General features: G+C 37.6%; 1 protein-coding gene across 4 annotated transcripts in view; it reads left to right on the forward strand.

Annotated features, from left to right (window-relative positions):
- The window catches only part of Itgb8 (integrin subunit beta 8), a 92,820-nt gene that overhangs the window by 48,468 nt on the left and 22,832 nt on the right, over positions 1–21,520 (forward strand). For 3 of the 4 annotated variants that reach the window (XM_085698060.2, XM_085698057.2, XM_048437583.3), the window contains 4 exons: positions 6,113–6,359; positions 7,773–7,938; positions 8,340–8,498; positions 17,053–17,148. In XM_085698060.2, the coding sequence (XP_085554186.1) occupies positions 6,113–6,359; positions 7,773–7,938; positions 8,340–8,498; positions 17,053–17,148 (668 nt within the window). The remainder of the gene's footprint in view (positions 1–6,112; positions 6,360–7,772; positions 7,939–8,339; positions 8,499–17,052; positions 17,149–21,520) is intronic. The other variant, XM_085698058.2, reaches the window with a different exon arrangement.

Here is a 21,520-nt window from a genome sequence, read left to right on the forward strand (position 1 = left end):
CTCACTACTATAGAACTATGAGTTAGATTAAAGGTCATTTTCCACAGCTCTTTGAAGAGGTTGAAGATTATACTATCTATACTAAGTGTGAACTCTATGCACCTAAATAACTTGATTAGCCTAAATATAAATATAATAAACATATATGACTATTGATTTCTATCTATCTAACTTGAAGACTAAGAGAATGAACAAATGTGCAATGAGTGAAGACAATGACCTCCAAAAGTAAACAATGTACATAAATATCTTAATCAGATGTAGGAATGTAAATATATGTATATATATTAATACAAATAGAGGTAGAAACATACTCACATACAACATTCAATATATCAATGTACAAAAATCAACACCGATACAATTTTCTAAAACCAATAACTCACAAATACCAATATATTATTATTCCAATCAAATTACATAAATATCTTAATCAAAGGTATGTAAATATATGTATATATATCAATACAAATAGAGGTAGAAACATACTCACATACAATATTCAATATATCAATGTATAAAAAACAAATAATAACTCACAAATACCAATATATTATTATCCCATCACCAATCAATCCCCCTTTTTTTTGATAAACACCCCTGAGTTTATAAAATACCTCCCCCATTCCCTCATCCCTATATCAATTATAACCAATCCCTAAATGATGTCCCTAAACCTAAGAGCAAATTCTACTGGGAGAGGGGATGTCGTCCTCTAAAATTGCTTCCAGCTGTCACAGGAGCGACATTTCTCTTAGGGGGGGTCCTGTGAAAATAATTGATGGTAAAATTCTCATAGCCAATCACTTCCCAAACTGTTCTACTGACTAGACATATACAGACATATGAGCTATGGGGTTTATTCTCATTCAAACGACTTTACCCCTGAAAAGATAATATTATTTAGATGAAATTGCCTTGCAAATCATTTTGTCACTAATTAGAAATGTGTGTTGCCATACACAAGAGTTCCACACTAACCCAGAATAGAGAATAACAAAAGTTTATTTATGAGGTGGTAGACTCATAGAAAGAATAGTGATCCACAGTCCTTTTGCATGTGCAGGGAACTGGAACTCAATCCAGCAGCAAAGGGGGCCTGTGTACACCTTTTGTCTGCATTTGTAGTACATGAGACCACACCCAAAATGGGCCAGTATATTACAGGCTATTAACTGTAGGAGTTCCCACAGCACCACACCCTTTTGTCTACATAAGAGTTCTAGGCCTAATACAAAACTATGTACAGTAAGAACAAATATCAAGTTTAAAATTTATAATTACAACCATAATTTATAATTACAACCATCATGAACAATATCAAGCAAGAAGCATACGCTAAATGTTTCAATAGTTATCCTATCCTAAGGAGTCTAAATCTTATATTAAAAATGGCTTGACTAAGTCATGAGAGGAAAGTAACTATGACCATCTAGTCTTCAATCCTATCAGAGACCTAAGAAAGGAAATAATATTACTTGAGTACAAAGGAAGTACAATCAAGCAACTTTCAAAAGGTGCAAGAAATGACAGAGACAACTGACTACCTGAGCAGTCACTGAAAGTCTCATTTACAACTTTGGCTAAGGCCTAGAGTAACCGACAGACCATTTTTCAAAGGCAGGAAAATTTTCAAAACCATCTTCTCCTGTATTGCCAAGGTTTGGAAGTTTTTTTAAACCTATATCCTGCTTGTCCATTCTGAACATCATGCGTTTTTGTTAGTGGTCAAGCCAGGGGCAGTTCTTTGCCTAAAGAACTGTTTTGCCAAGAAGAAAACAGGCTTCAAGTGGAGTGTCTTTGGTCCCAACATTCTCTTGGGAATGGATCAGTGCTGCCAGGGGTAATTGTATCTCACTTCAACATAACCCTAAGTTATTTAAATGCCATATTCTACATTTCTTTGAAGTGATTGAAGATTACCTATCTATGCAAAATACAGTTGCTATGCATCTAAAGAACCTTATTAGTCTACCTATAAGCATTACAAACATGGATGACTATTGACCTGTAAGTTTTAATACCTATATAGCTTAAATACCAAGGTTTCATATTAAAATATTAAACAATCTTTAAACAAATATGCAGCAAATGAGGACAATGACCTCAAAATATAAACAATGTATGAGTATCTTGATCAGATACTTCTGGAAAGCAGCTAATGCTCCTACCATGTTTAATGCTCTTAGCCTTGTTTTTGACTTAGGAGGCTCTTTTTTATAGGTGGAAAAATCAAGAGTGGTAAGCTCTCACTTTCCTTCCTTAGCCGCTACTGTCAGTAAAGCCTCTGGCTAGAGCCGGCAATTCCTTGATGAACCTGGTGTTGCTACTTCATCCTGGAGTTCCCTGGTCCACCGGTCCAGTTCTGCTGTTACTCTGATAGCTCCTTTGATAGCAACTTGGGAAGCAAGACAAGCCTAAGTACACCAAGCTAGGCTGTGGCCACTCTTTAATTAAATAAGACATTTTGAAATCTTATTATTTGGATATCCTAAAGTTTCCAGGTCATCTTGTTAGAGAAGCACTTATAATTTCACAAAGGACATAGTCTGGGCTGAGTGTGAATAATGGACTTAAGAGTGACTTTGGCAACATTTAATTATAGAATGGTTTGATCAGCTAATATATACCATTTATGTAGAGCATATGAATGTAGCATATCTATCTCATCATAGCTCATCTCACATAGTTCCTCTAACATCAATACATTGTTGCTTGTGCTAACAACCAGGTCTTAAGCCATGTATCTCTTTATATTTCTCTCTGAGCCAGCTTAACCAAGCCCTTTTAAATGTCATCTGGTTATTGGTTTGTGTTGACTATTTTCTAATATAAACAAAATGGAGGTTCTAGCGAGGGACACAGTGTTCACATAGCGATGAGACAGTGTCTCTACTGTCTTTACCTATGGAATATTACAAAACATATATCTAATTCTTTTCTCCCACATATATAATTATCTAATCCAAAGACAACCTGAGAGTACATTATTGATAATGTCTCAAACTCACAGGCAAAAAAGGCATGAAAAATCAAACTTGATTCCATCTTAACAAGCAAAGTGAGATTTGGAATCAGCCAGTCTAGGGCTATCTACCCTGAACTGGCAAAACCTCACTGGAAATTCAGGGATCTTGAAACATAAAAATAACTATTACTGTTCTCTTGTGCAATGACTGAAATGCCCAAGTATGGAAATATTTATCTTTAAACAACAACTTGTGCTATTGAGGTCTTAGCCCATGTTGAGGACTCAACCATGTACCTGTGCTAAGGCCAGCATCTAGGTAATCCAGTATCCTGCCATAGTAGATTCCACGGCTTTCTCATCACCTCTCTTCTGCTGAGGGAGTAAAAGTTTTTGCTGGCTAGGCTCTGAAAAAGTGTTGTCAGCACAGGTCCCCTGTGTGGCTGACATTTGTCTGGAGTGCCTTCAGTACTTTTGGCACCCAAAGATGCCTTTGCAGATGCTGCAAAACCTGTGTCTTTCACTGAGGTCAGCACCTGACACTTTTGCTGAGTTGCTTGCACAATCTGCTAAATAGCTGCTACATCTAGCATCATCTGTAAAAACACAGTCATTCAATGTCAAATGGAGTCACCATAAACAGCAATGATTCACCAAGATCAAAATATCATGTGACTAATGCATAGGACCTTTAGCAATATGCCCAAATCAATTGTTAAAAAAAGCACAACTACACAATTTATATATTTCTTAACTGTTGATCCATGTGTCAAGCCCTTCTATATGAAGCACACTCTCTAACTCCTCTCTTTTTCTCTCTTATATGGCCCTGTGTACTACTTTTTCCTACATTTAATTCCACACTTAAATTACTGTTGATACTTTTCAGTACAGAGCCAAAAGATGAACAGAGTAAATGCTCTCTGGAGGCAGTCCAGCTCCTAAAGAGGAGCAGATAATGGGTTAGGCTGGGTATTGCTTAGCCCCACTTTTCCTTCCAAACTTCTGGGATGCAGAACACAGAGCATTTCACTCACAGGGCTCCCTACTCAGGCAGGAAATTGGAAATGGACACCTTTCCTTTTCAATATTTGTTCTTATCTGCAAGTAAAGCATTTTGATAGATAGATAGATAGATAGATAGATAGATAGATAGATAGATAGATAGCTCAGCTTGAATAACATTGGAATTGTAAAAGAATTTAAAGGAAAATAAGGAGTAATTCACTGATTAGGTAAATATTTTAATAAGTATATCATCCTACTGACTATGTGGATATATAAATTGTAATGAATTTTTATAAAATATTTCCCAATTGAAATGTTCCCCATGGATGAAGAGTTAATGATCTGAAACCATTTGATTTATTTTAAATGGAGAAACTTATAAATTTCCCAGGATATCTTAAATGCAGTCTTAGAATCTGAAGGGTCTAGGTGAATGACCCAGGTTCTATACCATAATGTGGTCAAGAACTAAATAACCTGAACTGTAGACAATAAAGGTGCCTTTGGGAAACTCTTTGTTATGGGGGTGACTGTCTCTTCCAATACCATTATTTTGCTCAAGGCCAAAACCTGGCCTCTGTTATTTTATACATTTATACTTTTACTGAATCCCTCCATGTGTTGAACTAATGATCTGCACACCTTCAACATAGCATGGTTCTCTGTTCTAACCAACTGTCACCCCCACTAACCAAAAGGAAGGAGTTTATCAGCTGATTTACAATGTGCACACATTATCTCAAAGAGATTCATGTACTGTCAACTACCAAGGGATTCACATCTTGATAAAGGTATCATACCTCAGAAGAGCAAATTAACATCTCCATTTAATAAAATGTCATTTTTTAAAGACATCTTTCACATTTGCCTCAGACCATTCCCTGAACACAGTCACCTGAACCTTTTTTTCACATAGAGTGATACTTATTGTTTTGCATTGTGCTTTTCTATCTCTGAGAGTGATGGACAATTCATGTTATATAAGTGATTCTTCCTACATTTGTATTGAGCTGGACTATTTTTTTGTTTGTATATTGTCTCTAGAATTAACAGAAATGCATTGTTATAGCTTAGCTCTGAACTGTCTCTCATGGGTCCTGTGTTTGAACACTTGGTCCCCAACTTCTGACATTGTTTTGGAAGGATATGGCTAGGGGAGTTGTTCACAGTGATAAGCTTTTGAGAGCTGGATACAACCTTGTTTCATGCTGTAGCACTCTGCTTCCGGATCTGTAGATGGTAAAGAGGGCCTGCTTTTGTTACAAGGAGCAGGGCCCTTTGTTTGACCTGGCCACCTGGCTAGCTTACACCCGAAATAATCACACAGGAACTGTATTCATTAAATTACTGCCTGGCCCACTATCTCTAGCCTATTATTGGTTAACTCTAGCATCTTGATTTAACCCGTTTCTACCAATCTTTGAAACACCACAAGATTGTGGCTTATTGGGAAAGATTCTAACCAGTGTCAGTCTCAGGCAAGAGCTTCATGGTGTCTGCCTGTCTGTCCTTCTTCTCAGCATTCAGTTTTGTCTACTCTGCCTATCTAATTTCTGCCCTATCAAAATGCCAAGGTAGTGTCTTTATTCAACCAATGAAAGCAACACATAGACAGAAGAGCCTCCTACACCACTGATCTACAAAGATGAGAAAAAGTGAGTCATCAAGCTACTGCCACCCCAACTACCATGCCGTCCCCTCAAGATAATGGGCTGTATCCTTTGATCTGTGAGCCCAGAATTCTATTTTGCTTAAGTTGAGTCTATTCAGTACTGGATCACAGAAGTAAGATAAGTAACTTGATAATGTGTAAACTTAGGATAACTGTGCTGCAAACTGAAGTATCATTGCAAGTCACCAAGATGGCTCAGTGGCTACAGGGGTTTGTCACACCTGACCATCCTAGAGTTCAATCTCTGGGGTCCACAGAAGAAAAGCACAGAACTGATTCTGATTTCTGCAAGTCATCATCTGACCTCAACACATATGTTGTCATAAGTGTGCTCATACACACACACACACACACACACACACATATGCATACATTCACATGCCAAATGCAATTGAAAATGTCACTTATTGACATCTAAGATGTGTAAATAAAGACTATATGATGTTTTTCTTTCTTTGAATTAGGAGCCGAAGCTAATTTTATGTTAAAAGTTCGTCCTCTGAAGAAATATCCTGTGGATCTTTATTACCTGGTTGATGTGTCAGCATCAATGCACAATAACATAGAAAAATTGAATTCCGTTGGAAATGATTTATCTAGAAAAATGACATTTTTCTCCCGTGACTTCCGTCTTGGTTTTGGCTCCTATGTGGATAAAACTGTCTCACCTTACATTAGCATCCACCCAGAGAGGATCCACAATCAGTGCAGGTAGCCGATGTTTCATGTGGAGGATACTGAAAGAATCTTTTGTCTAAAAATCTCATGTTGATTGTTCTTATAGACTTAACCATGTTTCAAAATATTGTCTTATTAAATAAAAGTTTTAAGTATTTGAGGAGGATCTTGTTCCTCTATAGAAATGTTTGTAGCTTTGGTGTTTAGTTATATTCCTTCAAATATTGTTTATTTACTTTTTATCAAGGAAAAAAACTCCTTTTCTATTATTAGTAACCCTGTATGAATTTCCAACAATGAGGCTGACCTTCATATAAATACCTCTGGAAATTAGATATGCCTCTTTTGTAATTGCTCCAAATTTATTGAATTTGGGTTTGACACATTTTAGAGTATCACTGCAATGCTACACTGACACCTTACTGTATTGGAATGGTATATATTTATGTTGTTAATCATACAACCAACTTCCTCAACGACCAGGGATCAACAAATAAGAATTTGTTTCTAAAGAGTACTTGCCTCCTCAAGGAAAGAAAACTGACTTTAAGTATGCAAGTTTTCATTTAGTGTCACCTGATAAGTTTTCAGAGAAATAACTTTGTAAATCACTTGTTCCATAACTCATTTTCTTTAAAGATATTCTCTGCTTCTATAAACAGTTCAACTCATTTCACTCTTATGTTCCAACAGAAGTGGTTACTATTAATGACACAAATTAGGATTGCTTTATCTTTTACAAGACTTTTAGAAATCTTCTAATTGCTATTTATCATTCATTGTGGTTTTCTGAGGTCAGGTGTTACTTTGTTTCTCAGACTGACCCTGAAATCATGAATCCTACTGCCTCTGCCTCCTGAGTACTTGGGTTACCTTATGCCCAGTTTAAACAATCTTGAAGGAGAGCTTGCCTGAGGACTGGGACTCTTTCTGAGATACAGGAGGGTTTATCAAAGTCATTCTCGTGCACTTTACTGCTCACTAATAGTTCCACAACAAGCATCATTTTCAAAATTAGTGTGGTATCTTTTTAGAAATAAAAAAGTAATATGCTATTTCACCTGAATCAACAAACTATCTCCCTGGATGTGTTTCTCATCTGCTCCAGGGCCAACTGTGACAGGAAATTACTACAAATCCTTAAGTTCCTTTCAAAATTTAGGGTTTATTAGCATACTGAAGAGCTTCATTGTCCTGTAATCATGAAACATATGAATCTTCTTTATTTTTGAACATCAAACTTACAGTTCTATTTTCTGCTCACAAACATGTTTCACCAACATTGACCTCCTTAACCTTAAAAATTTTTATGTTGTAAAAATTTCTCTACACCTCCAAGAAAATCCCCTTCCTTTTATATAGCAACATAATCTGACTGTGAGTAGCACTTTGAGAAATTTAAGGAAGCACAGAAAACTAAATTTTGCGCCTTTTTCCCCCACACAGTGACTACAATTTAGATTGTATGCCTCCCCATGGATACATCCATGTGCTGTCCCTGACAGAAAACATCACTGAATTTGAAAAAGCAGTCCACAGACAAAAGATCTCTGGAAACATAGATACTCCTGAAGGAGGTTTCGATGCCATGCTTCAAGCTGCTGTCTGTGAGGTAAGAAGCTGTGCATGCTGAAATGTAGCAGAAGCTGTAAGAGTTTTAAGTTCTTGTTGGTTCATGAAGTAGAAACAGCATGGACAAATACATTTTTTAAATCTCATTTCCCATCACTATTAGGATTCATTTTGGTATATACTGGGGTAGAGGGGGACAAGCAGGAGATGCTCTTTGCTTCTACAAACCTCAAGAAAAAGCCAGAAAGAGTCTTTTATCCCATTCCCACCATGTTATCTGGTTTATTCTTCCTCTAGTGAGGGAGAAAAAGGTAAACAAATACATGGGCATGCTATTTTAGAGACAGTACATCAATCAAGCCTTACCAATGTTTGTCAGCTGGCAAGACCACAGTGAGATCCATGTCATTGTACAAGGTCTAATTATATGTTTATTTTAAGAGTCATATTGGATGGCGAAAAGAAGCTAAAAGATTGCTGCTGGTGATGACAGACCAGACATCACATCTTGCTCTTGATAGCAAATTGGCAGGCATAGTGGTGCCAAATGACGGGAACTGCCATCTGAAAAACAATGTCTACGTCAAATCGACAACTATGGTAATGTAGCAACAGCTTCTTCCCAGCTATGTTGACTCCTTGGGCTAAAATCCAAATTTAAATTGCTAATTCAGACATTCTAGTTCCAGGAAGTTACCTGATATAGATATAGAACCAAAATGGACTAGGATATAGAACCAGGATGGGCCAAGATATAGAACCAAGACAGACCAGAAATCAACACCTATGGAACAGTACAGTACAATTACTGCTCGAGAAAGTTGATGGCTAAAAAACATTTCCATTGCCTAGTAGCTCATTCTTTGACAGGCTACTAGGAATGGTAGAATTTTTTAATTCAGGTGATACAAGAGCTTATTTTCATGTGATTCAAAGACCTTGAAAAGAAAGAAAAACATGGCTTTGTTTTGTAAAAATAAGATAGTTCTTTAAGGTTGGTATCTATAAATAGAAAAAGAAGTGTTAAAAATGGAATTGGTCTAAGGAATCTTCAGAATACAGTACTAAATAAGCTAAACAAAGGTCATGGGGAAAGAGTAAAACAGGCAGGCTTTGTGTACTCACCCCTCTCATCCCTCTGCAGCACACCTTTGTGTAGGACTGCTCCTTAGGCCAAGCCTGTTGGGATTGTTTCTTAGAGGTTAGCATCATATTTGAATCATGTATTTAAGTACAAATTGTTATTACCACATCTTCCAAGGCATTAGCTAATTGTAGATATTTTAAAAAGTGAACAACAAAGTATCATCTGTGTCTGATGTTGACAGCTATTTGCTTTCAAATATTTTGAACAAAACTGGGAAATTTCTCATTGGCTAGTACCACATAAATTAGTCATGGTGCTTGAAAGTCCAGCATTCATGAGGTGGGGACAAGAGGATCAGAAACTCAATATACAGAAAGTTCAAGACCAACCTGCGCACATCAGACTCTGTTTCAAATAATATAATAAAATAATAAACTATAATAAATAAATTCAATCCTTAGCACATTTGAAATTCAGGATTTGAAATAACTCCAGAGTGTCTTTCTCTTTGCTAATCCTATCCCATGCAACTATATTCACTCCTAGCTACTCATTTCTTATCTAGCTTTCTTTCTACTTGGCTTCATTTAATCTAGGGGAGAGGTCTAATGTGCTCCTTGGAAATGGAAGAGGAGACAGGAGGAGCTACTATATTTTGAGACAGAGGGACGTTTTTTAAGGGAAAAATGAGAATGGTATGATTCCCAAGTCCTGTTATTCTTTTGAAGTCCTGCCAAGTAACTGACATCATCTCTTCATCAGTAAATTTGAAAGGATGTTGTGGCTCATCCAGTGATGAATCTTTGAGCAAAATAAAATGCTATCACTAAATTATACCTAGGTTATATTTTTAAAAACTTGTAGGAATAAGTTATAATTTTGGGTATAACTTTTGTAGAATTTTAAGCCCCAATTGAGTTATTGTGATATGGGGAAACAGGCAATGCATCATGCCCTTCTTTTGTATTCCTGACCATTATTCCAGCTGTGTAAAGGAATGACTTTTAAACATGTCATTCCTGTGATTTATTAGGTATATCAAAGAGACGTGCATTTGATAATAATTCATTGACTGAAAACCTTTGCAAACACTTTGCACACAGCATGAAATTTGTCATTACAGCAAGTCTGTACAATAGTAACCATTATTAAGTTAAATCTGTGTGGGTTAAGTCTTCATGGCTGAAAGCTACTAAAGTAAAGGACTGTGGATTTGGGACCCACTGCATTTCAATTTGTATTCATGACCACCTTGTCAATGTATTTCAACCAAAAAGTAAAGAAATATGAAAATGGTTTTCTTGGTGTTTTCAGTTCTAACTTTTACACTGTGGTCTTTACCTACAGAATAAAATTAGATACCTTCATTTTGTCTGAATTATAAAAGAAGATTTAGATAATTTCTCTCTAGGTTGTTGACACTGATAGTACACTATTAAGTAAATCTACTTTCTAATGTTTTTTCCCATTACACTAAATGCCATAATAAAATCTGAGTACTAACCTAGTGTTTCAGTCTGCTCAACAATAATGTTAACTTAAAGTATGGCATTCTCTCCAAAAGGACAGAGGTTCATATATTGTTGATGATGGAAAAGATACATTAATACTTAAGGCATAGAAGTCCATTCTGTTTCCCCACCCAGCTTTTCCAAATTACTCAACCTCATTCAGAGCCTTCTCAATCATTCCACCCTTTGCAAGGGCCAAACATATACAAAGATCTCCCAGCAAAATGAAAGGATACCAAGGAGCACACATGTGGAGACACTGAGTCAACCTGGCCAATGGGCAGTTCAGATGCTGGCGTAACTCTCAGCCCTGAACACACAAATACAAATAAATTCACTAGTGTCTCCAGTGCACATTTGGTGTTCCACGCTCCTCACAGCTTGCATGCACCCCGTCATTAGCTAGTGATTCTTCACTTTCACCTGCCTCCTCAGAACTTTCTACCACTGGTTCCAGCTGCCATTCCTCTTGCTGAACAGGCAGCGGGAGAGAGTAGTTGCTGACTGGGTCAGAATATTAGATAGCTGATGTAGAACGGCTGATGGCCATTCACATTTACTGCAGACTTATGCTTCTCTTCCTAGAAATATATTCAACTCTCTTGTTCGTCCTCACACTCAGCTTTGCTGAACACGTACTACACTTTTAGTCTGCTATCTGTGAAGCTTTCTGCTGGCCAGGAAGTACATTTAAGGTTGTTTTATAATGGCCAAAGAGGAAAGCAAGGGTAAGAACATACTTGGTTATTTGAATTCATAGCTTAGTTACATGAGTTATTAGGATTTTATGAATTACTGATGTTGAAGATGATGTATGCTGTGAATATGTTATACTGCCATTGGTTAATCAAAAAGCTTCTTTCTTTCAATGGCTTAACAGAATATAGCCAGGCTGGAAGAGACAGACGCATCAGAACCTTGCCAGTAAGTCACAGACACATGGTGATAAATAGATTAATAGAAATGGGTTAATTTAAGATACAAGAGCTTGCTAGAAATATACTAGAGTAATTGGCCAAGCAGTGTTGTAATTAATACAGTTTCTGTGTGACTATTTTGTGTCACGGCAGCTGGGAATGAACACACAGCCTCCAACAACAAATCACTACATTTGCTTCAGTGCTCTTTTTTTAATTGAAATAGATTTTCTCTAGCAATTTCAAAGTTGAAAAGATATTTATCAACATAAGACAATTCCATTTAAGCACTGACTTGTAATCTTTCAGTAAAGATATTTGTTAATTATTTTTTCTGCTCTTGATTAAGAAATGGACTCTTCAATATCAGACGGTGTTAAGCATCCTTTCACTTATCATTGTGTGTCCTGAACGCACTCATAAAAATACTTATTCTTTAGTACTCTTAAATACTTCTAGACGGCTGGAAGCCTGTATGTAGTTTTAACAAATATTGTTGCATCTTGGGTTTTTTTTTTTAATTAACAAAACACTTGGTAGCAGTTGGCTATACTCTTTGCTTTAACTGAAAGCATGCTGAGAATATATCTGCAGTTATTTTATGAAATCTAATTTGAATGTTCTACATGTTCTCAGAAGAGTAGCCAGGAAATAATCTCTGCAAATAATACCTAACTGAACTAACTCTTAATTGAAAACAAATGCCATATGCAGAAGCCACCTATCCCAGGATCACAGGAACCTGGTTCTGTTTCTGTAGAACCTCTGGAAAGGAATTCAACTAATGTCTAAAAATTCAGCTCAAGAACATTTCAATTTCATTTACAATTTTATGAAACAAATTATATTGCTTAAATTAAATATTTGGGTTAAAACATTTAAGCAGGAACACATATACTTCCATTCTCTTTGAAAAATTTACAAAGATTGTGAGTCCTTGCCCTTCTCCACCAAGTAGAACTTAGTGACTACAGTCTACACCATCTGGGGCAGAGGAGACAGATTCAAGCGCCCCAGGAGCCAGGGAAACAGAGTTAGTGAGTGAGGCAGATCCACCAAAGCACAGGGAGAGCATGCCTACAGTTGACTAATAGCAGTCTTTTACTTAAAATGTCTTTTACTAAGTAGTCCTTTTGTGCATGACCCTTTACTTTTTGGAAGCACAACCTTACAGCCCAGAACTAGGGTAAACTTGGGTAAATAAGGTCACAGTCAGAAGTTGAACATAATCCCATCCCACTCCAAGGAAGATCCTACAGTAGATGCCAGTCAGTGAGACATCAAGGCCTAGGCGACTTCTCACATTGGCATGGGCTTAGTAATTACAGGATCCTGAAGAAAACCTTTTTATTCAGTAGTCCATTTATGTGAAAGGGTATCAATGTAATTCTCAGAAATATTAACTAGTGTTTCTATATGCCTGAATCACATAGAAACAGGACCCCAGATAGCTTAAAACTGTGTCCTGGTCACATAGTGTGCTAATCACCATCCACTCTCTATGACATCTATCTGAGATGATCTGCTTGTAAAGAGGTAGGATTTAATTTGAATCACAGTTTGGAAGGTTGTGGTCCATGAAGCTTTGTTCCCACTGCATTGGGACCATGGAGGTAAAGCTGCTTACTTTGCAGCCAGGGAGCAAAAGAGGGAAAGAGGCCAGAAGCCAAGAGTCTCCTCCCAGGGCATGCTCCAGTGACCTGAAGACTTTGAACCCCACCAGTCAATTGTTCCACTGTCACCTCCTAGATTCATGGTGCGTGGACCAGGCTTCCACCGTGTGGGCTGCGGAGGTCCATTGAAGGGCCACACTGAGTGCAGAGTTGGGAGATGTAGCCCCAGCATCAATTGCTTGTCCAGGATTCTTTTTGGGATATTTCACTTTTAAGAGGACATTTCCATGCCAAAGACATTTTAGCTATCATGGCAGGGGAAAGAGGTGGATACTAAAGGGTATCATGACTACCCTTTAGTGGGTAGTCAAACACTATGTTCACATCTTCTATTGCATAAAACACTCTGTATAGGATCCTATGTACAATATACATACAATATACAATATCCTATGTATATTGCATAGGATACCCTGTACAGACACTCTCAAAACAATCTTATATCCAGACCTAAATGTTGGCAGCCCCAGTGCTGCCCAACCTGCCCTAGGCCATTATTAGGATTTACCAAGTTCTTCAAAGCCAGGCTGTTGAGACAGAAGCAGATAAACATGTCTTTCAAGTTTTTATCCAAGTACATTTTCACTATCACCCTGTTTCTGCTTCATTCCTCTCAAACATAAGCTCACTAAAAAGTAAACTTTTCAATATCTTATTACAGTTCTAAATACAACAAACTCGAATTTATCATAACCTTTTAATTTTACTTAGAAGAAAAAACTCTTTAGCAGTTTCTTTGTCCCCCTGGATGTGCATATTTTTATAATTCAGCTGTACTTCCTGAATAGTAATCTTTGACTGAAAGTGTTCCCATCTACCTCTCTTCTCTCCTGACTTTTATAAATCACTTCCCACAAACTGAATCACTTAGTGGTGCTCCTGGTATGTTCCTTCCCTTCTCCCCTTTGCCTCTGAACTACACCTTATCTCCATTAATTATTTTCAGAGTTTAGAGAAGCAATATAATAATGGGTTAGTTGGAAGGAGGAGGGATATGTGCTAGAGCTGAGGAGTCATGACATCACCAAGACAGGGTATCTGGCTAGAGCGGGAATGCATTCTCCTGCTAGCAGGAAAAAGAATATAGAAGATAAAATGCTCAAAAGATAGTGTGCTTCATGGAGGAGAGGTGAGAAAGCTTCAGAAAGGGCCATTATTCCACAGCCACTTGTCAAGAGTGGTTTATTTAAACATGTACTAGAAAGTTATAATTTTAAAAAATCTGCCTCAAGGTACTTGGGATTTTTCTTTTAAAATGTATTTCTCTCTAGAGGCAAAAAAATGTTTTTTTAACATAGGTGCCCGATGAAAGTTCTCAGTGATTGTCTGACCAGCCAGAGTGAATGCTCTAGACTTGAATTTTGTCTAATTTTGGCTAATATGACATCCTCTTTGTAGACGAGAAAAGGAATTCAAAGGCTCCTAAAGCTGCTCATATCTTCAACTGTTCTGTAAATACTGATTGTGTGCGAATTAAGTGTGGACTGGTTAAAAACATATGGGCTATTTTTTTCCTATTTTAAATGAAATGTTTTAAAAGTAAGAAGAGTGAGTGCTTGGCAAGCTGTTACTATTTTTGTCAAAGAAAAATATTTTAAAAGTAACTGTTGCTATTAAAATAATATTCCCAATGTATCTGGGTTTTCTTTACTTCTTACTTACTCCCTGTAACTTAACTGGTGTTACACAAACTGCCACAAATCTATTTTAAGGTCATGTATTTTATTTAAGGAACAAGAATTGGGATTTGGCTTGAAGAATTTACACTTAGGGAATATTTTTTATTACTTCAAAATTACATTCCTAAAAATTGCTCTGGGCAGAATGTTTTACATGCAAACTCATGTATTAATACTTTTCAGGTGTTTTCATGAATTGGGCTCATATCACATTTAATGCAACTAATAAATACAAATCAGACAAAGTTTTTCTCTGCTGTCTCCTTCAGGTTGAGCCCAGGACCTCATATGCATATGCTTTAACCCTGAGCACACCTACTGCCTAGTAGAATTTTTAGAAACAAGGCTGTATCTGTCCAGATGCATAAATTTAAAATGCAGGCTGCAGAACATTGGCTGTAAATAAGACTACTTAATTCAGGTTTATTACTTAATTCGCGTGGTTTTCATATTACAGAAACGTTAACTAAGTTAGATTAGCATTTTTGTATACAACTTTGTATGGTGCAACTTTGTATGGTGGTTTGAAGGAAAATGGCCTGCGAAAGGAATGGCACTATTAGGAGGTGTGGCCTTGTAGTAGGTGTGGTTTTGGTGGAAGAAGTATGTCACTTTGGAAATGGGCTTTGAGTTCTCACATGGGCTCAGACTATGCCCAGTGTGACAGCCCACTTCCGTTTGCCAGCAAGTCAAGATGTAGGACACTCAGCTACTTCTACAGCACCAGAGTCTGCCTGCATGTCACCATGATAATGGACTAAACCTTTGAAAATGTAAGTCACCCCAATTGAATGCTTTTCCTTTAAAAGAGTTGCTGTGGTCATGGTGCCTCTTCACAGAAATAGAAACCCTAATTAAGACACCTGGTAAACTATAGAACAACTTGATTTTGACCTGCATGAAGCTAGGTAGGCTCCAGTCATATAACCCTTTTACTCCTACAATTAGACACCAATGAATAGTCAGAGGCCCCAACAAATAAAGTCTGACATCATCCCTCTGGGGATGTGTAATTATAATTCTGTTGCTTAAAACCATCAATTTAACTCCTAGATGAACATTTATGGAAAAAAAGTAACTCCAGCACTGTGCCTTACTTTGTAACAGTGAATAGCTGCTTTTGTAGCGGTAAACCAGGAGAATGAGGTGGGAGGGCATTGCTGAGAATTGAAGCCAGGATCCTTTGTGCTCCAGGCGAGAACCCGACCACTGCATTGCATTCTCATCCTTGCATTAAACTATATTTCCTTTCTTAACTCATCCATACCTTTCTGAGTTTCTCTCTCTCTCTCTCTCTCTCTCTCTCTCTCTCTCTCTCTCTCTCTCTCTCTCTCTTTGGTTTTTCTCTGTAGCTTTGGAGCCTTTCCTGGAACTCACTCTTGTAGACCAGGCTGGCCTCGACCTCACAGAGATCTGTCTGCCTCTGCCTCCCAAATGCTGGGATTAAAGGAGTGCGCCACCACTGCCCAGCATCCCTAGATTTCTAAAAACCACCACACACAAAAGAGCTATATTTAGCTTTTCACATTCTATTTACAAAGATAAAATGGCTCTTAGTATATTGTACAACCAAAAAAAAGTATAACAATAAATTAAAAAGTCATTAGTATTAATTGTACATAAGAAGTAAAAGTAGAAATCCTGGAGTGCCATTAGCTTTGAATTCATATAGAATACATCTTTCTAATTTAATGTATTGTTGTTATCTTTTTAATTAACCAGCAACTGTAGAAGGTAGGTTTCATGCATATGTTAGAGGATAGAACCAAGAGCTTCTGTTATCCAAGTGAAAGCCACAGGGTTTTCAACATCTAAAGAGCTTATATATTCTATGTCACAAGTCAAATCTAATGTTCACATGCACACACATACATACACAAATGTGTGCATACATGGATCTGTATAAAGAAATATATATTTTATTGTTTTGCACCTCAGATTTCACTGTTACTTGCATGTCTCTTCTTACAGTATTGTACTCTTTCAGCTACATCATTTTCATTTCAACATTAACTTAACAAGGTTCTGATTCTCAATTTATTGTGTGAATTTGACCATCTTTACTTTTCTTAAGTTGTAGATTTTGATGGAGCTTTGCTTGCAAAACACCCTGACTTCATGAATATTGGTGTTGCGTTTGCAAAGAGTTTAAATGTTCCTTGACTGACATAAGCAAGAACATGTGCTGTTGTTATTCTAAGTCCCTTGCTTTCTCTGTACTGAAAGTCTGGAGATGTGTGAGGCTTTGTTGCTGAACTTCACTCCCTTGTTTCATTGTCCATTACAGGAACATCCGTCACTAGGCCAACTTTCTGAAAAGTTAATAGCCAACAACATAAATGTCATTTTTGCAGTTCAAGGAAAGCAGTTTCATTGGTACAAGGTATGTTCATGCCTGCAACATCAAAGTTAAAATGCTTGGGTTGGTGGTTGTAGTGAGACAGTTTTCAGAAGCAGGGATGGAGGTTCTGGAATTCTGATAATTCTGATACACTCTGTAAATTTAATAATGTCTCAAGGTAAACTTTATAATATCTTAGCGTTCAGGGGCAAATTCCATCTAAGTCTGTGACACTCTAGGACCATGACATGTGGGCACTGAAAGCTGTATATAAACTATACTCGATACACAAGGACATGGCCAAACAATAAGCTGGTACTGAAAGTAACAATAATGAAAACCTCCATCAGTTGAGAAATATTTCATTCTCCAACTCCTTCCATTTCATGGCTGAATTCCTGTTTGTACCATGGCTCATGGCCACATCTTTAAAATAGGCTAAGACTACAGGACACCAACTGTCTGCTTTTTATATTTTTTTTTGGAGAACTTCATACATAATCACTGTATTTATATCATTTCTTCCTCCTCCCTTTCCCTCTTCAACTCCCCATATGCCCCCAACTCCTCCTCAAATTAATAACATCTTATTGTTGCTAAATATATACACGTATATGAATATATACTTATTAAATATATATATACAAAATAGATGCCTATATACAGAATACACACACACACACACACACACACACATATATATATATGTATGTATATTCTGTTTTAGCATTACTTTTATGTACAAGTGTTCAGGTCTGACATGGGATTAGATTATTTACTAAAGCCTGTCAGGGACTCATCCCTAGAGAAAAATGATTCTTCTTCTTTCTGTAGGCTTTGATTGCCTTGTAACTTTTCATCTAAGGGTGAGGACTAGTGAAAATGCTTCCATCCATGCTGTTATGTTTGCTGGTGTCATCATTATACAGATCTTGTTGAGGCAATCAGACAGTTGAGATTTCATGGGTGAAGCTGGACAGTCATGCCAAACATGATCGAAACAGGCATCCTGTTCTCCCTTCCTTGTAATCTCTTTGTTCCTTCTTCCATGACCTTTCAGAGGAGCCATGGGTGTAGGAATTGTATTTAGATGTACTGATTTTTCAACAGCACCTAGCTTTGGTCTATATGATGAAGCAAAGAATCAGGAGAAGCCATGGAAGTGGCTAAGCTAGCCAACAGCTTGTACATAACAATTATCTCTGTGATTCCCAGAACCCTTCAGTGTATGTGAGACTCATAAGCAAAGCAAACATTGTACAGCAATAGTATCTGGAGTGCCATGTAGCTTCCAAAAGATAAATGGGCTGTACTTGTAGCACTACTTTTCTTTCACAGTCTTCTTACGGCTCTTCCAGGACACTCTGTTACTTGTTTCCATGAGACCATTATACCTCACTCAGTTGTCCTCTCCTCACTCAGTCTTCATCTCCTTTACAAGTTTTGCTTTTTCCTTCTGTTCTCTATTTTAAACCACTTGCAGTGCCCCATTTGCTTTGCGTTTATTTACCTATTTATTTATTTTCAACCTTTGAGTGGCCACATTTTCTTTTGACTTAAAAAAAAATGCTGAAACTCATTTCCATCTTCCACAAAGCTTGTGTTTCCTTCACTAGTTAACCTCATTCCTAATGACAATGCCATTGCCTGATAATGCAACTTTATGTGTATTGCTAGTTCTCTTTGAAATTTATGATGAGACTTTAATTCCTTGATTCCCCAAATGTATATACACACCATGGAATCATCTTTTAACATAATAGCAAATCAAAATTCACAAGAGTTCGTTTTGACCCAAACTCAATGGTGCAAACCACAAACAGCTTCTGTTTGCTGAGTCCCTATCAACTTTCAGACTTGGAGCGTAGAGACAGCCATTCCTGCAGTTCTCTTAGCTACACTGAACAAGCACGGCATTGTGAACATGTTCATTTCAAGAAGAGCAAACATTTAGCGAGGTTAAAAACTTGCCTGGTTTTCTAATGAGTCAAATCCTGGGCTTTTAACCTTTAACAGCTGACCTTTAATTTCTATGCAGTCTTTTGTGATTTTTTGCCTCATGTATCTCTACTGTTTATTGTTTCATCATGTGTTCCTGGTTACTGTCATCAGGGTTTCCCTCTCTTTGTAAATATGCCATTGACTGATAAAATACAAAATCAATTTCTGATCAACTGAATTGTGTGCAAAGTGAGAACCACTGTGCTCTCCAAGCCTGACGAGCTCTGTGCAGAGTTCCAAGTACCCCTACTGTTGGTATTCTGACAGGTGCCAGGTTTTAATTAATTATTCTATGAAGAAACACATAACAATCCTATCTCCCACTCCCTACACCTTCCCCCCAACCCCACCCCCATCCACTCCTCAGAGAGGGGTAAGGCTTCCATGGGAAGTCAACAAAGTCTAACACATTGCTTTGAGGCAGGACCAAGGCCCTCCACACTTAAGGTATCTCTCCAGGGACAATGGGTTTCAAAAAGTAGGTATAAGCAGTTAGGAATAAATCCTGGTATCAATGTCAGTGGCCCCAATGTCTGCACCAACCATACACCAGTCACCACATTCCAAGGGACTAGCTTGATCCTATGCTGTTTCCCCCTTGTTGGGCCTGAGTGGGTGAGCTTCCATTAACACCCATAAGCTGTTTCAATGGAAATTCCCATCATGGTCCTGACCCCTTTGCTCATATTATCACTCTTCTCTGTCTTCAACTGGACTTTGGGAGCTCAGCCCAATGTTCTTCTGTGGATCTCTGCATCTGCTCCCATCAGTTGCTGGATGAAGGTTCTGTGATGACAATTAAGGTAGTCATCAATCTGTCTACAGGGCAAGGCCAGTTCAGGCACCCTCTCCACAATTGCTTAGGGTTCATCCTTGTGGATTTCTGGGAATTTCTCTAGTGCCAGGTTTCTTGCTAGCCCCATAATGGATCCCTCAGTCAAGTTATCTCTTTCCTCCTTCTCCCTCTCTGTCCTTCCCCCATCTCAACCATCCTGTTCCGTTAAGTTATCTCCCCTCCTCTTCTTCTTTCTTCCGCCTTTCCTTCTGCCCTCCTTTATACCTTGACCTCCAGAATTCTAATTTTCTCAGGAGATCTTGTCTATTTCCCCTTCACATGGGGGAATCGATGTACGTTTCTCTTGGGGTTCTCCATGTTACCTAGCTTCTCTGGGGTTGTGGACTATAGGTTTGTTACCCTTTGCTTTACATCTGATATTCACTTATGAGTGAGTACGTACCATGTTCTCCTTTCTGGGTCTGGGTGACCTCACTCAGTATGTTTTTCTCTACTTCCATACATTCACATGGAAATTTCAAGATGTCATTTTTTTTTTACCACTGAGTAGTCCTCTATTGCATAAATGTTCTACATTTTCTTTATCCATTCTTTGGTTGAGGGGCATCTAGGTTGTTTCCAGGTTCTGGCTCTTACGAATAATGCTGTTATGAACATAGTTGAGCAAATGTCCTTGTAGAATGATTGAGGATCATTTGCGGATATGCCCAAGAGTGGTATTGCTTGGTTTGAGGTAGGTTGATTCCCAGTTTTTCTGAGAAACCTCCATACTGATTTCCAAGTGGCTATACAAGTTTACACTCCCACCAGCAATGGAGGAGTGTTCCCCTTACTCTACATCTTCTCCAGAATAAGCTATCCTTGGTTTTAGTCTTAGCCATTGTGACTGGTATAGAATGGTATTCCAGAGTCATTTTAATTTGCATTTCCCTGATGGCCAAGGATGTTGTATATTTCCTTAAGTGTCTTTTTTGACACTTTTTGTCTTTTTTGACAAGAATTTGAGATTCTTGTGCTGAGAATTCTCTGTTTAGATCTGTACCCCATTTTTGTTTGGATTATTTGTATTTTGATGTCTAGTTTCCTGAGTTCATTACATATTTTGGAGATCAGTCATCTATTTGAGGTGGGGTTAATGAAGATCTTTTTCCATTCTGTAGGCTGCTGTTTTGTTTACTGTGTCTTTTGCTTTACAGAAGTCTCTCAGTTTCAAGAGGTCCCATTTATTTATTATTGCTCTCAGTGTCTGTGCTACTGGAGTTATCTTTAGGAAGTAGTCTGCTGTGCCTATACACTGAAGGTTAATTCCCACAGTTTTTTTCTATGAGGTTAATTGTGGCTGGATTTATATTGAGTCTTTGATACATTTGTACTTGAGATTTGTGCATGTGGACAGGTATGGATCTATTTTCATCCTTCTACATGCTGACATCCAGTTGTGCCAGCATCAGTTTTTGAAGATACTTTCTTTTTTCCATTGCATAATTTTAGTTTCTTTGTCAAAAATCAGGTTTCCATAGATGTGTGGATTAATATCTGGGTCTTCTGTTTGATTCCATTGGTCCACCTGTTTGTTCTTATGCCAATACCAAGCAGTTTTCATTACTGTAACTCTAT

The sequence above is a fragment of the Myodes glareolus genome, chromosome 11 (assembly GCF_982192425.1).
Source record: "Myodes glareolus chromosome 11, mMyoGla1.1, whole genome shotgun sequence".
Lineage (NCBI taxonomy): Eukaryota > Metazoa > Chordata > Mammalia > Rodentia > Cricetidae > Myodes > Myodes glareolus.